This window comes from Monodon monoceros, unplaced genomic scaffold (genome assembly GCF_005190385.1).
Source record: "Monodon monoceros isolate NGI ecotype Baffin Bay Population unplaced genomic scaffold, NGI_Narwhal_1 Super_Scaffold_4, whole genome shotgun sequence".
NCBI classification, from domain to species: domain Eukaryota; kingdom Metazoa; phylum Chordata; class Mammalia; order Artiodactyla; family Monodontidae; genus Monodon; species Monodon monoceros.
The window spans coordinates 49,229,544-49,244,915 of NW_021703781.1; the positions used below are offsets into that span (position 1 = coordinate 49,229,544).

General features: G+C 44.5%; 1 protein-coding gene across 4 annotated transcripts in view; it reads right to left on the minus strand.

Moving 5' to 3' along the window:
- MYOF (myoferlin) overlaps positions 1 to 15,372 on the minus strand; it is a 154,924-nt gene that overhangs the window by 94,815 nt on the left and 44,737 nt on the right. For all 4 annotated transcript variants that reach the window (XM_029245183.1, XM_029245184.1, XM_029245186.1 and 1 more), the window contains exons 6-10: positions 5,561 to 5,727; positions 4,790 to 4,918; positions 1,800 to 1,862; positions 1,664 to 1,714; positions 131 to 161 (exon numbers count right to left, since the gene is read on the minus strand). In XM_029245183.1, coding sequence (XP_029101016.1) covers positions 131 to 161; positions 1,664 to 1,714; positions 1,800 to 1,862; positions 4,790 to 4,918; positions 5,561 to 5,727 — 441 coding nt within the window. The remainder of the gene's footprint in view (positions 1 to 130; positions 162 to 1,663; positions 1,715 to 1,799; positions 1,863 to 4,789; positions 4,919 to 5,560; positions 5,728 to 15,372) is intronic.

Here is a 15,372-nt window from a genome sequence, read left to right on the forward strand (position 1 = left end):
GCTACTACCATAATTCCCACTAAGTATCCTTTCCTCTTCTCAATCAAGAAAAACATTTTTTTGATTCTCCTTGATCCCTCAAATTTTCTAGATTCTCAGAGTCTTCAAGTTCATGGAGAACATTACTTACCAGGTTCATCATAAATGAATCCGACATCAATCTGGGGAAAAAATAATTTAAAGTAGTTCAAACAGATTTTAAAATCAGTTTTGTCACTTCTAGAAACCATCGTTATTATTACACTTAAAAATAAGGCTTTTGACTAGACAAATTTCTTTGAGATCCAACATTTCCATCTTACCCTCTCTGTATACCCAATGCCTGGCCTGATGTGTGACACATAGAAGGCTCTCAATCCATCATTTTGAATGAATGAGCTAGTCTTACAGCTGGAAGAGACATGGTGGCCAATGTGTCCTGGTTTGCTTGAGACTTTTCCAGTAGCAAAGAAAGTCTCACATTCTGTGGAACCTCTCAGTCTCAGGCAAACCTGGACTTTGGTCACCCTATGGGAAGTCACCTATCCAGTATTCCTCCTCCTTTTTCTCCAAGTGATTAATGCTAATACTAATATACCCACTGATTGGGCACTTCAGTATGCCAAGTGCTGTGTTAGGTGCTTTATATATCCTATCTCGCATAGTCTTCACAATGATCCCATTTTACAGATGAAGAAACTAAGGATCACAGAGGTTGACATGTGGCTAGTTTGTGGCAGACAGTGTATAAACACAGTCTGCCAGACCCAGGTCATCTTCTAGGACTTCTAATGACTGGGAGCTCCTTCCTTCAAGAAGCAGCCCAGGGCTTCCCTGGTGGCGCAGTGGTTAAGAATCCGCCTGCCAATGCAGGGGACACAGGTTCAAGCCCTGGGCCGGGAAGATCCTACATGCCGCAGAGCAACTAAGCTTGTGCGCCACAACTACTGAGCCCATGCGCTTAGAGCCCGTCCTCTGCAACAAGAGAAGCCACCGCAATAAGAAGACCATGTACCACAATGAAGAGTAGCCCCCGCTTGCCACAACTAGAGGAAGCCTGCACACAGCAACGAAGACCCAATGCAGCCAAAAATAAATAAATTAAATAAATTAAAATAAATTAAAAAAAAAAAAAAAAAGAAGCAGCCCATTCCACGTAGAATTGCTGAGAAGGCACCAACCAAGTCTTTGTCGTTAACTGCAGTGTGAGTTACTTGGAAAAGCATCTTGATTCTCCTCCCTGGTTTGGCTTGCCTTTCATACTCCAGGTTTACAGTAATTGGCTTTGTAGATAGAGCTCTGGGCCACTGGCAAGTGGAGCTGGGTAATGGGCTTCTTGCCACAGTCAAGCACCCTTCCCTTTGTAGCAGTTCACTGGCTTCCATCCACAGCAGGAACTCTGTGAAGGGCCCTGGTGTGCCAGTTTCTGGGCATCTTGCTTTAGGACACTGGTAAGTGCTGTACTTTGGAAGCTGACTAGACCCAGGTCAGGGGACACTCAACTGGCTTCCAGCGCCCAAGGCATTCATGTCCAGCCTTCAACAATCATAGCATCAATGCCTTACACATAACCTTAAGATGTCACCAAGATGGGCATCCTGAGACCTGGCTGGGAATCAGATTCCTCATTATGAAAGTGCCCATCTCTGATGTAAGTTGAATGAAACAGAGAGTTGACACCCACCTTAAATTCCCCCATCAGACAATCTGCCCGCAGAGAATGGGAATTATAAACCTGGAAGAAAGGAGAGCAGTGGAAAGATTATCGGCTTCATCCGGCAGTTAGTGAGTGCTACCCTCCTACTCCGTGGCCCCCTTACCCGAATGCTGATGACCTCATCCATCAATTCAGAAGGAGTCAGGTGGACATTGTAGAAAAATAACTGTTGAAACGAGAGAAAAATGTTTCAATGTCAGCAGGGGTAGTCTAAGGTTTAGTGGGATCTGATGCTACAATTTGCGGGGGGGGGGCCTTCCTAAAAAACTACAAGACACAACCCCAAATTAGGTGTGACCACGTGAACCCACTGAAGGACCTTGGAAAAGGCCCTTAGGTTAAGTGTCATGAGCTTCACCTTAAACTCTGCATGTCAGAAAAAGGAAAAAAAGTTAAGTAACAACTGTAGTGTTTTTTTAACTAAATAAAATTGTTCATTTGGGACCAGACATCTACTAGGTAACTAAAGATCTAAGGCAGGGACTTCCTGGTGGCGCAGTGGTTAAGAATCTGCCTGCCAGTGTAGGGGACACGGGTTCGAGCCCTGGTCCAGGAAGATCCCACATGCCATGGAGCAGCTAAGCCCGAGCGCCACAACTACTGAACCTGTGCTGTACAGCCCACGAGCCACAACTACTGAGCCCGCGTGCCACAACTATTGAAGCCCACATGCCTAGAGTCCGTGCCCTGCGAGCCCGTGCCCCGCGAGCCCGTGCCCCACAACAAGAGAAGCCACCGCAATGAAGAGTAGCCCCCGCTCGCTGCAACTAGAGAAAGCCTGAGCAGCAACAAAGACCCAACGCAGCCAAAAAATTAATTAATTAATTAAGGGGAAAAAAAGAGATCTAAGGTTATTTCATGTGCTTAAGGCTTGCATGTCTGGAAAGTTGAGGTTAATTCTCTTCCATTTTTAGCGCTATTGTTTCTATCCAGTGACTCTAATTTTTTTCTTTCTAACAAAACACCTTTAAAGCCAACTCTGCCCATTAGATGTTAGGGCCTCAGTAGAGTCGGTAGAGACCACATTTTAACTCATTGTTACAGTTAAGTTTAAGGTTGATTCCTGGGAAATGAAAATTGGGTATAAAAAAGTTGTACCATAAAGCCAAAGTTTATGTGCCAATAAACTTTCGTCCTAAGAGAGAAAGACTGAGCATTTACTTAAACTGAGACTTGTTTCTACTTTTTACTCAGAAATATTTCAAATTCACAGAAAAAAATGAAAATTGTAAATAAACACCATCTTTCACCTATGTTCACCAATTGTCATCGTTTTGGGACACTAGCTTTTGGCTTTGTCACTTTTTTTTATTAACTGAACTATCTGGAAGGAGGTTCTAGATAACATAACACTTCACTCCTTAAAAATACATTTGCATGCATCTCCTAAGAGCAAGGATATCTTTTCATAAAACCATAATATAATTATCACACCCAAGAAATTTAACATGTAACATAGTCAATTTTCAAATTTCTACAATTTTCCTGAAAAAAGTTCTTTTTAGCCTTTTTAAAATCTAGAATAAAATAAATAAGTAAATAAATAAATCTAGGATTCACTCAAGGGTCTTACATTGTATGTGGTTGTTGTATCTTTTTAGTTTCCTTTTATCTAGAACAATACTCCTGGCTTATTTTTGTTGTTTATTTCTATCAAGACCAGTTGTTTTGCAGAATATCTCACAATCTGGATTTCTGTCAATTTTTCCTCATTGTTAGATTCAAGTTGACCATTGGACAAGAAATGACACAGATGACGCTGATTACTTACATTATATCACATCAGGACACACATGTCCATTTGTCCCATTATTGGTGATACCAAGTTTAATCACTTGGTTAAGAATATGTGTGTAAACTAGGGATTTTTTAGTAAAATCCTTTTATTGATTTATGAATTGGTCTGAGAATCAGTTATTTGATTCTTCCCTTTTACCAAGAGATCTACTCTCAAAAGAATTCATTAAAATGGAAAATTCTGAGCTGGAGATTCCTACGGAATGAGGTTGAGTAAATATTTGTCCTGCATTATAAACACTTGGATGGGTCCTACGCTCTAGGCATCAAGTCGTCCCATATCTCATCCTCCCTGCAATCTTGTCTTGTCCTCCAACGTGACTCTCTCCCAGCCTTTCCCGAAGTCCACTTCCAGTGCCCCATCTCCATATGCACCCACCTCTGTGTTAGCTTTGACACTACCTAGCTGCCTGCTGTTGCCTGCAATTCATCTAAGAAGTTAGAGGTGAGAATAAGACGGGGCTTTTGAAAAGCTGGGGTCCAGGTTGAACAAAGGGAAAGAAACAGGAGCACCACATGGAAGAAACCGGTTCCTTTTGTGAATAGAGGTCAGAAAAAAACCAACACCAGAGCCAGGGCTGGGATTACAAGCTGTAGGGAACTAAGAGGACCTGTGGTACCAAGGGCCTGGCCTCAGAGACCAGAGCATGAGACCCAAGGAACCTCAGAAATGCATCTCCTCAGCAGAGTAAGGCTGGACTCCGAAAAATTCCCCAAACTTATCATTTCTCTTCAGAGTCCTAAACGTGGAGTTTTGTGGCATTGAAGACAACTGTCAAGGTATTCAGTATTTTTGAGGAGTGTTGCAGAAGAGGTCAACAGAACAGGCTACAACGTCAGTATGGAGGAAAAAACCCTTTTTGCTCATAATTGCTTTTTTTAACCTGTATTATTTTTATAGTCAAGTAGGTTTTGACACCTTTGAAAATCGGGTTACTTAGTTACATGGAGTCACCCCTCAGAGACATCTGCTAATTAAAAAGAGCAAAGGCAGGTGTAAGTGCTTTGTGTGCTCCATCGTAAGGGTTGCGAGGACCCATTAGAAAGGTCTCCCTCCAGAAGTTGTTGCAAAACCAGCGGAAAGACACTGGCAGCTCTGAGAACCAGCGACAAAGCAGGCCACTTGATTTCAAGACCCAGTGGTTCTTAGAGCAGAACGTTTAACACCGGAACTTTGTACTGTGCGTGCACAGGTGTTCCCCTCCCACAGGGAACTGGGGAGAGGTGGGTGGAAGCCGGGAAGGTGCATATAAATAAAACAGACTCACAGAGCAGGACATGCATTCACCTGTTTACCTCATCAAAAAACGGATTGTTCCCTCTCTTGATTCTTGTTCGGTGGGTCTGGCCACAGATGTGGACTTTGACCACAGGCTTGATGTTGTTGCCACTTAACTGCCGGCCCTCGATCACCCAGACACGGATCTACAAGCACAGGAGAGGAGTCGTCACTGAGCCTTTCCCAGCACGGCATGTAAGAGAATCCTCAGGTGTGGCCTCAGCTCGTTCAACTGTCAGGACCGCTGAAACCAGGCCAGCGCAGCCTTGCAATGTCCTGTGCTTGCAGACTGGGGGCAGCCACCTGCGCTCATTCTCATGATGGGAACTGGGGTTGGGTTGCAAAAACCAAGATCAGTAGTGGGGTTGCAATAGTCCAGAGCTGGCCCAGGAAAGCACAGGACACGACGGAGGCTGCTGCTCAGACCCCAGCCTCCTACTTGGTCTTCCTGAGCCCTGAGAGGTACCAACTCAATCCATGGCTGTCTCCCAAGGAAGTCGCCAGAGCTGTGAAAAACACAATACCTGTGACTCTATTCTTTGATTAGCTCTTTCCTACCACCGAAGGGGATTTTATTTCTCTGAAGAGCCTCATGTGGATTGACTACATCTACTGCTGCTTGCAGAAGAAAGACGGGGAGCTCTCCTTATTGGGTTTGTGCCCTGACATCTCTTTTTATTAGTTGAGCCACTGCCCACAGGCAGAAGCTCTTCCGGCAACACCACAATTGCCAGAAGCTGGACAACAGTGTTAGTACAACGGGAATACGGCCCCTCGGGCTGTCCTACCTGGAAGTCCTGTGGCTTGTTGGACAGCATCCACCGGCTGTTCTTCCCTTTTGTGAGCCTCCGGGCAAGGTGAGCTTCCGACACCATCCGTCCCGGCCCCCTGGGCCCTGGGCCCCTGACCGTACTGTCCAACCCGTCCTCATCACCACCACCCTCCTCTTCTTCTCCTAAAACACCAAAAAGGGATCAGTCAGAGATGGCCCTCACCCTGCATGCATCTGAACACTCTGGTTTCCTGGACCCAAGAGGGTTTTCCGTGTTCCTGAGGCAGCAGGTGAAGGAGACACTTCTTGGTGACACTGACTTGGGATGAGTTGTGACTCAGATACTGCTTCTTGAGGAAAATGTGTTCACGTGCATCAGAGCACTCATTCAGGCTGTCTTCAAGGTGACGGGGGAACGTCAGAGGCCATGGGGAGAGCGAGGAGATGGTGCGAATGGACCCAGCCAGGAATCACTCAGTTCTAACCTGGGAACCCTGCCTGAGGTCAGGGGCCTTCCTGCAGTAGGACGGCAAGGTGGGGAAATGCTGGGGAAAATTGAAGCCTTGCAGGGGATACTTCAACTCCACCCTTCCCACTACAGATCTTTTCTCTAGATCTTTACTCATGAGGTTTATGTACGGTCTCCTTTCTGCCTGAGCCTCCTGATTCGCAAATGCCCTCTCCACCCTCATGGCAGACGAGAAACTCACCCCCAGTTTCTTGCCATGGAGACCAAGCTGGTCATCATGCACTCCCTTCATCCTCCTGGTCTGTCACTTCCATACACATCTGTCCCCTAGCTTCTCTTCACACTCAGGGGGAAAATGTGTTTCAAGTGAACCCCCTCCCCATGCCTGAGATCCCACTCCCTGCTGATTCTTTGGGGACCCCTTAAATGTCCCCCCTTTCAAGTACCTCCAGTGGCTCCTTCCCCATAGGGACCGCCCCTCTGCCTTCAGATATACACAGATCTTTCTCTCCTAAAATAACAAAAATCAACTCTGCCTTCTATATCTCCCCTTTTTATTATTCACAAACTCTTTAAAACTCAATGACAAACTTCAGTTATTTTTTTCTTAATAGACAAAAAGTTTGAACTCCTGGTAATCTGTACAATATAATTTAAGAGAGACTAGAAGACCAACTAACTACCTTGTCTAAAAAATACCAGCATCTGCACTCCCTACCTTTGGATCTTGAACCTCCTCCTTTACAATGCAAGATCACGTAGGAGACAATTTCAATATGGCCAGTCACTCACATCATAGTATGAATTAGTTCCATCAAATCGCCATGTAGCACGGCTCTTAAAGCTTGGGCTTTGGAGTCATGCTGTTGGGGTTGGAATCCCAGTTTTGAGCTATGTGAGTCTGAGTAAGTCTCTTAATTTCTGTTTCAGTTTCCTCATTTGTAAAAAGGGGGAAATAATAGTATTTACCACTAGATTATTGTAAAAATAAAATTAATCTATATGCAAGGCCTTTAATACCGTGCCTGGCACAAAGCACAACCCAGCAAATTAATCTTTTCTTCCTTTTTCTTCTTTTTTTTTTAGTTTTGTTGAGAAGTCAGTTTTGTTGGAGCACTTCCTAGCGAGCAGTTAAGGGGTGGGGGTGGGGGGCAGCGAGTGAGCAGCACAGGGGACAGGGCCTAGCGTAAGAAAGGGGCGACCACAAGGAAGTAAAAGGTCCCCCCAGTGTACTGCCTCAGAGTTTAGTCCAGGAGGAAACTTCCCCCTCACCACCCCTCCATTCATTCTCGTCCCATCTAAGCCCGGCACTTGTTCTGCAAAGGTCAACCGTGAACCTCTTCTTGCCAAGCTCAGGGCCCTTTTCTGAATCCTCATGCTTCACCTTCCATGGCATTGGACACTAGGGTCCACGCATACTTCTCTGAATTGTGCAGCTCTCCTGCTGGCACTCTGACTAAATATTTTCAGGGTCTTTCGAGGCCCCCCTCTTTGTCTCCAATTCATCAAGTGTGCATTCCCGCTCTGTTCCTCAGCCCTCTGGTTCTGTTGACCCAACATTCTCTGGAGCCACACTTCAGTCTTTCAAGGAGTCACAGACCCGCAGAATTTAGACTAGAAGGGACCTTAAAGATCCTCATCTAACCTGCCCCTCACCCCATTTTATAGGTAGAAAAACTGAGGTCCAGAAAGCTGAAGCAACTTGTTAGGTTATTAGGAGGTGAGCTAAAACCAAGACCACATCTTTGCCCTCCCTCACTGGTTTAAGACTGGATCTAGAACCAGGCTGAAGGTGAAGGTGAAGGTGATGCTGTGCTCCTAGTTCCTCAACATCTTTGTCACGACACCAGGAAACCCCACAGAAGCCACAAGCGGAGAATAGCTACCTCTGCGTGGGCCTCCTCTTCCCTATTCTTTAAGAGGCTCCTCTTCCCTATTCCTTAAGAGGCTTCAAAAGAAGGGTTTGCCTGGGGCCCGGATTCAAGCTCTCAGAATGTCCTTCCTCTTCTCTACCAGGCAGGTTCCTCACCTCCCTCAAGTTCCAGATGAAATACTGTCTTGGTCTGTCCCCACCACCCCCACCGGATAGAGTGAGTCCCCCCCCCTCTCGTGTCTACCACACATTGTTCTATCCAGTCCTCACCAGTCTTGTACCTGTTATTAACCTGTGCACCTCCCCACTACCATCCACTCTTCAGAAGCTGGGGGCTTGCCCTTTTCTTCTTTGTACCTGCCCTGTGCCTGACACGCACCCTTCTAGTACATAGCAGGGGCTTGATGAATGTGGATTGAGGAAACAAACGAATGAGGACATCCTGACCCCTGCCTGAGCCTTCTAGAGTTCTCCAGCAGTTTGGCAAAGCTCCCACAAGGCTCGCGGGAGAGGGCACCCAGATGCCGGAGGGGGGAGGGCACTCTTCCCAACCCTGGCACCAGCCTCAGGGAAGCACGGACAGTCAGGCTCCCCTGTGCAAACCTGTTCCAGACTGGGCAATGGCTGGGCCACATGACTTTAAGGCTCCTCCAACAACTAACATGAACTTTCTTGGACCACCTTGGGCCCAAGTGAGATTTCCTCCCTGCTGTGGACTGTTCCACTTGGGGTTGGTGGTTGTTTATGGCAAAAGAAGGGGTAAATCGTAGCCCTTTGTGGTGCTGGACTCTGAACAAATCCTCTTTAAGCTCTTGATGGATGTTCCAGAAACAGACTGCAGGTAACAAAGAGCCAATTTCTTCTGGAAACCTTCTACTGTCAGACTTTAGGCTGAAGGGATGGATCAGAGGGAAACCACACCAAGTCCTGTCTACCACCTGCATCTCTACGTAGCAGCAAAAGGCTGTCTGAGCAGGAAATCGCCCCTTTATGTGGCAGGAAGCCGCACAGAATTAAACAATGCTAACACCCTAAGTGTTCCACAAAGAATGACCAGGGCCCTTAGGGCACTGCCGAACACACCCTTCTGCACAAGCTGTGAAATTACCCAACATTAGCCACTGAACTGGCGTGCCCTGCCCCATACTGAGACCCAGGCATGCCCTGGAACACAGCCAAGAGGATCTACAAAGTATGAGTGTTTCATGACCACAAAAGGCAACAGTAAGTTAGGAACTGCTGACTGAATAGGAAGTTGCTGGTTGTATTTGCTTCCTAGGGCTGTTGTAACAAAGTAGCACAAACTGGGTGACTTAAAACCACCAAAATTTGGGCTTCCCTGGTGGTGCAGTGGTTGAGAGTCTGCCTGCCGATGCAGGGGGCACGGGTTCGTGCCCCGATCCGGGAGGATCCCACATGCCGCGGAGCGGCTGGGCCCGTGAGCCATGGCCGCTGAGCCTGCGCGTCCAGACCCTCTGCTCCGCAACGGGAGAGGCCACAGCAGTGAGAGGTCCGTGTACCACAAAAAAAAAAAAAAAAAAAACAAACCAAAATTTCTCTGACAGTTCCAAAACCCAGAATTCCAAAATCAAGATGTTGGCAGGGCCATGCTCCCTTAGAGGCCTCTAGAGAAAAAGACTTCCTTGCCTCTTAGTAGCTGGTGGCTCCTGGCAATCCTTGGTGTTCCTTGGCTCATGGCTGCATCACTCTAACCTCTGCCTCTGTTGTCACATGGCCTTCTCCCCTGTGTGTCTGTGGGTTCTCACCTACTCTCATAAGGACACCGGTCATTGGATTTAGGGCCTGCCCTAATCCAGTATGACCTCATTTAACAGATTACATCTGCAAAGACCCTACTCTCAAAAAGATCACATCCTGAGTTTCTGTGTAGACAGGACTCCAGTGGCCATCTTTTGTATCTTTCCAGTTTGTTCTTTCTATGACTCCAGTCCACAGTGTGCAGTCACACAGGCTGCCCCAATCTATGGACCACATCACATCCCCTGTCCCCCACTTCATGTCCTTTTCTCCTAACCTGTTAGATTCTGGGATCTAACACTGCAATCGCTCCTCTAAGTGCCCCTCAATCCCTCCCTTCCCCTCACTTCATCGTACTCACCTGGTTCATTTGACTCTCCACTTACTATACTCATTCACAAAGGTAACTGAACTTGAACACACACCTTACTGACTAGTGTCACTTTAATTTCATGATCTCAAACCTTCAGTGGACTCACAGGATTGCCCAGCTATCCTACCATGTTTCCAAAGTACCTATGTCCAAGTTCTCCTAAATCCTGGTTTGAAACGGCCATTGATTAGCCAACAAGGTCAAATCCCTTCACCTTTCTGAACTCCCACCTGTTTTGCACCTTGAAAGCTTCCAACATTCTCTCTATCCTTCTCACCATCAGCTAACGACCTTCCTTCTTATTTCACAGAGAAAATAGGCAATCAGGGTGGCTAGTACTACCCTAGCCAGCAGGCTTCTTTATCCAAACACTTCCCATGCCTCTCATCTCTTCCACCTAAGCACTAATTGAGCCACGATCCCACCTAATCCTCTTCCATTCCTTGATGGAGACGCCTTTCTTTATGAATATTTTTGCTTTATTTTTTTTGTCAATATTTACTATTTCCCCACAGCAACCCTGTTTTTCCAGAGTCCTAGAATGCCAATCTCTTCCTGTGATATTAATTTTGCTTCTCATGACGAGGTCTTGTTAAATGGTCGTACTGGTTAAGGCAGAATTTAATTACCTTGGGCCAAAGGTCATTGCAAAATCAGGAGAAGGCTGGTATGGTATCATCAGTGGAAGTTAAAAAGTACAAAGCAGAACACGAGAGAGTAAGTTTCTAAGCATGAAGACATTTTGGAGATAATATGCTGATTTAGCTGGAATGTTGAATAATAACTTTGCTGGGTTTCTAACATGCTAAAAGTCATATAAATAAATACCTGCATTCAACCATAAGCAATTCATTACCTTTCACTCTGATTTTTGGGTAAATGGTACTATATGGGCCCTGAGAATCTTTGGGAACAGTTCCAATACATTGACCAAAGCAAAGGTACCGTAAAAGTGCCTGTAACCAAACAGTGATGCAAACACAGGCTGGCAGGGAAATTCTGGCAGCATCTACCTTTGACTGATGGAGGCTGTGAGCCAAGCTAGGAAATGCTGCCCAAAGAGCTCTGCCTGGATCAGGACAAGATAATGTTAACCAGGTAAAATGCTCAACTCCATGGCTTCTCAAAGTGAGCTGCATAATCAGCCTTCATCAGGATCTCCTGGAAGCTCGTGTTAACTATACAGATTGGGGGGTTCCCCTTCAGATCAGCTAAATTAGACCCTCTGGAGATAGGTGCTGGAAATCTGCACATTTAAAGATTTCCCCCAATGATTTTACTATGTCTCTAAAATTAAAGAGCCACTTGTTTATTATCATCACTTCAACTTTCCTAAATATCCTGCGGGGGGGGGGGGGGCAGGAAAATGGCCTAATACAATCAGTTTGTTGGACAAAGCCAATTAGAGACCTAATCGTGGAAACAGTGCCTGCAATGATGTTCTAACACATTGATCACATTCCAGGGCAGTTCTGAACAAGACAGTGCCTTGTTCAGAAAACTTCCCATGGATCCTCAAGGTCTGTTCATCAAGGACAAATGTCTCAGTCTGGCACTCCCGGCCCTCAGGAACATGCTTCCCTTTTATTACTCCTCTGAATGAATCAGTCACTTTGGCCTATACACTAGTGTTCACCAAAATGCACCTCTTGAACAAAAATTTAAACCATATCTATTGCTCATCCATCATTCACTCATTCATTCATTCATTCAATCAACCATGCATTTATTGGACATTGTGGTTTTCCAAGTGCTGTACTAGGTGGTAAGGATACACAGTTGAAATACACAGCTGAAAAAGCACTTTCTCTAAGAAATTGTTTCCCACATAATAATTAGCTTAGTCTTCCCTTGAGGAATTTATTAGATTCAGCTCTGACCTATAGTTATTCATGTTTATATCTTACCTTTCTACTGAAACACAAGCTCCTGGTGGCAAACAATACCTTTCTCACCTCTGTATGCTCTACAGACAGGTATCAGTAAACGTTTTCTGAACCAGATTGAATTTAACTTCAAGCAAAGTGACTCTGGTGTTCATGGAATGAAATGAATTTGAAGTGGCCAACTCTGGCTATGAATGTTTTTCGTTTTTTTTCTTTTTTTTTTTCTTTTTTGCACTTCTAGCATTGAACAATGTATACTTTTAACAGATTGTTCTTCAAAAATAGATGTGAGATTTTAAAAGTAGTTTATTCTGGTCATGGGGATGTAGGCTCCAGTCAAGTTAAATGACATCTGGCAAATCAAGTTGGCAAAGTAACAGGTTTTCAGAAGGTCAAGCCAGTGGCCTGAGTCAGCCCACCCCTCTGTCATGGGGAAAGTCTCAGAGGCAGGCAATGAAAAGCAGACCTTCTGACACCACACACTTTCAGTTAAGCCACCTATGCCCCAGGCTCTTCAACCTTTGTCATTTTGAAATAAGAGCTTCAGGAAAGCATTCCTTAAAAGGGAACCCCTTAGATACAAACCAAAGACCTGATCCATGAAAGCAATCATTGATAAGCTGGCCTTCATTAAAATTAAAAACTTCTGCTCTGTGAAATACAATATCAAGAGAATTAGAAAACGAGCCAAGAAGTGGAGGAAACATTTGCAAAAGACACATGTGATAAAGGACTGTTATCCAAAATATACAAACAGCTCTTAATCTTAAAACTCAACAATAGGGACTTCCCTGGTGGTGCAGTGGTTAAGAATCCACCTTCCAATGCAGGGGATACAGGTTCGAGCCCTGGTCTGGGAAGATCCCACATGCCGCAGAGCAACTAAGCCCATGTGCCACAACTACTGAGCCTGCACTCTAGAGCCCATGAGCCACAACTACTGAGCCTGCGTACCACAACTACTGAAGCCCATGAGCCTAGAGCCCATGCTCCGCAACAAGAGAAGCCACTGCAAATGAGAAGCCTGCACACCGCAATGAAGAGTAGCCCCCGCTTGCCACAACTAGATAAAGCCCACACGCAGCAACCAAGACCCAACGCAGCCAAAAAATAAGTTAATTTAAAAAAAAATCAACAATAAGAAAACAAACAACCTGTAAAAAATGGGCCAAAGACCTTAACAGAAACCTCACCAAAGATATGCAGTTAGCAAATAAGCATAGGAAAAGATGTTCCACATCATATGTCATCATGGAAATGCAAATTAAAACAATGAGATACCACTACACAGCTATTAGAACGGTCAACACCAAATGTTGGTGCAACGGGAACTCTCATCCATTGCTGGTGGGAATGTAAACTGGTACAGCCACTTCAGAAGGCAGTTTGGTGGTTTCTTACAAACTACACATATTCTTACCCTATCACCCAGCAATCATGCTCCTTGGCATTTATCCAAAGGAGTTGAAAACTTAGGTCCATACAAAAACCTGCACATGGATAACCTGCACACGGAAACTTATAGCAGCTTTGCTCATAATTGCCAAACTTGGAAGCAACCAAGATATCCTGCAGTAGGTGAACGGATAACTAAACTGTGGTACATCCAGACAATGGAGTATTATACAGCACTGAAAAAAGAGCTATCAAGTCATGAAAAGACATGGAGGAAACTTAAATGCACATTACTAAGTGAAAGAAGCCAATCTGAAAAGACTGCATACTGTATAATTCCAACTCTGTGATACTCTGGAAAAGGCAAAACTATGGAGACAATAAAAAGATCAGTGGTTACCAAAGGTTGGGGGTGTGTGCGGGAAGACGACGAATATACAGAGCACAGATGATTTTTAGGGCAGTTAAAATATTCTGTATGATATTATGATGATAGATATAGACTATTATACATTTGTCCACATCTGTAGAACGTAAAACACCAAACGTGAACTCTAAGGTAAACGACGGACTTTGGGTGATTACGATGCGTCCATGCAGGTTCATCCTTTGTTAAAAAAAAAAAAGCACCATTCTGGTGAGAGACATTGATAATGGGGAAGGCTAGGCATACGTGGGGGCAGAGGGCATTCGGGAAATCTCTGTATATTCTTCTCAATTTTGTGGTAAACCTGAAACTTCTCTTAAAAAACAGCCTTAAAAAAACGAAAGACAAAAACCCACGAACCTCTGAAGTATTCAATTCCCGTGGTCTACGGTCATAATTAGTTTCTTCAACTTACAGAGGTGAATTTTCCTGAAAATCTTCACTTTTGTGTTCTATCATTAACATTTCAAATTTCTTCTTTGCAGATCCCACTATGTGGATGGTAACCTTTAAAATCAATATCAGTCGTGGTGAATAGTGGTTATCGTAGGTTGGGACTACGAGAGATTTGTATGTTCCTGTGTCTTATATTCCCTGTGATGTTTATATTTTTATAAGCAAATATGCTTTTGAACTCAAAAAACACCCCCAATGAGTTCATGATTTAAAATTTGAAAAGATCTATTGATATTTAAATTAGAGGGAGTGGACTCGTTACTTTTATAAAAAATGGTAAAGATTTTTAAAGAGTCAATTTAAGGAAAGTGAAAAAAACCAGTTTCTTGGCCAGATGTTCTGTTTATGTTAAGGTCTGTGATGGCAGGAGGTGTGCCTGCCTTGCTGTTATTTCTGTCTCATGTTTATTGCTCTTATTTCCCCCAAGACTGTAAGGTGTTGGTTTTTTTTCCTTAGTGTCTTCCTTAACATGGAGTTGTACTAAGTACTCAAAGATATCTTTGCTTAGTTGAATTTCACATTAAGACAAAAAAAGTTTTATCTTAAAACATCCAGATAGGGACTTCCCTGGTGGTCCAGTGGTTAAGAATCCGCCTTGAATGCAGGGGACGCAGGTTAGATTCCTGGTCGGGGAACTAAGATCCTACTTGCTGCGGGACAACTAGAGAGCCCGCATGCCACAACTACTCAGCCCATGAGCTCTGGAGCCCACGCACTGCAACGAAAGATCTCACGTGCTGTAACTAAGACCCTATGCAGCCAAATAAAAAAAAGTTAAAAAAAAATCCAGATAATCTAGGACATTAAAAGATTTTTTTAAGTTTCTTTTAGCCAGATTATGAAATCATTATTCACCACGCCACCAGCTGTGGTGAATGTTAATCTCATAGAACAAAGATAGCACTTCCAGATCAAAGAAACCTGTTCATTTTTCAAATAAATAAATTTCACTCTGTCATTTCACACTTAAACATAAAATTGCCCTGCGGACACAGCTCATTTGCAGGCCAGCACTTGCTAATGTTCTTTGAAATCCAAATAAAAGGAACCCAAGTTCTGGCTCATTTCCTATCTCCGTCCAGCAGTATCAGGTATTAAAAAGAACTTCTGAGGCAGACCTTGGCCACCTGCCATTGGAAACCGCTGGAAACCAGCTAGCTTCCTAAAAGGATGGGGGACTCAGTCCACAAG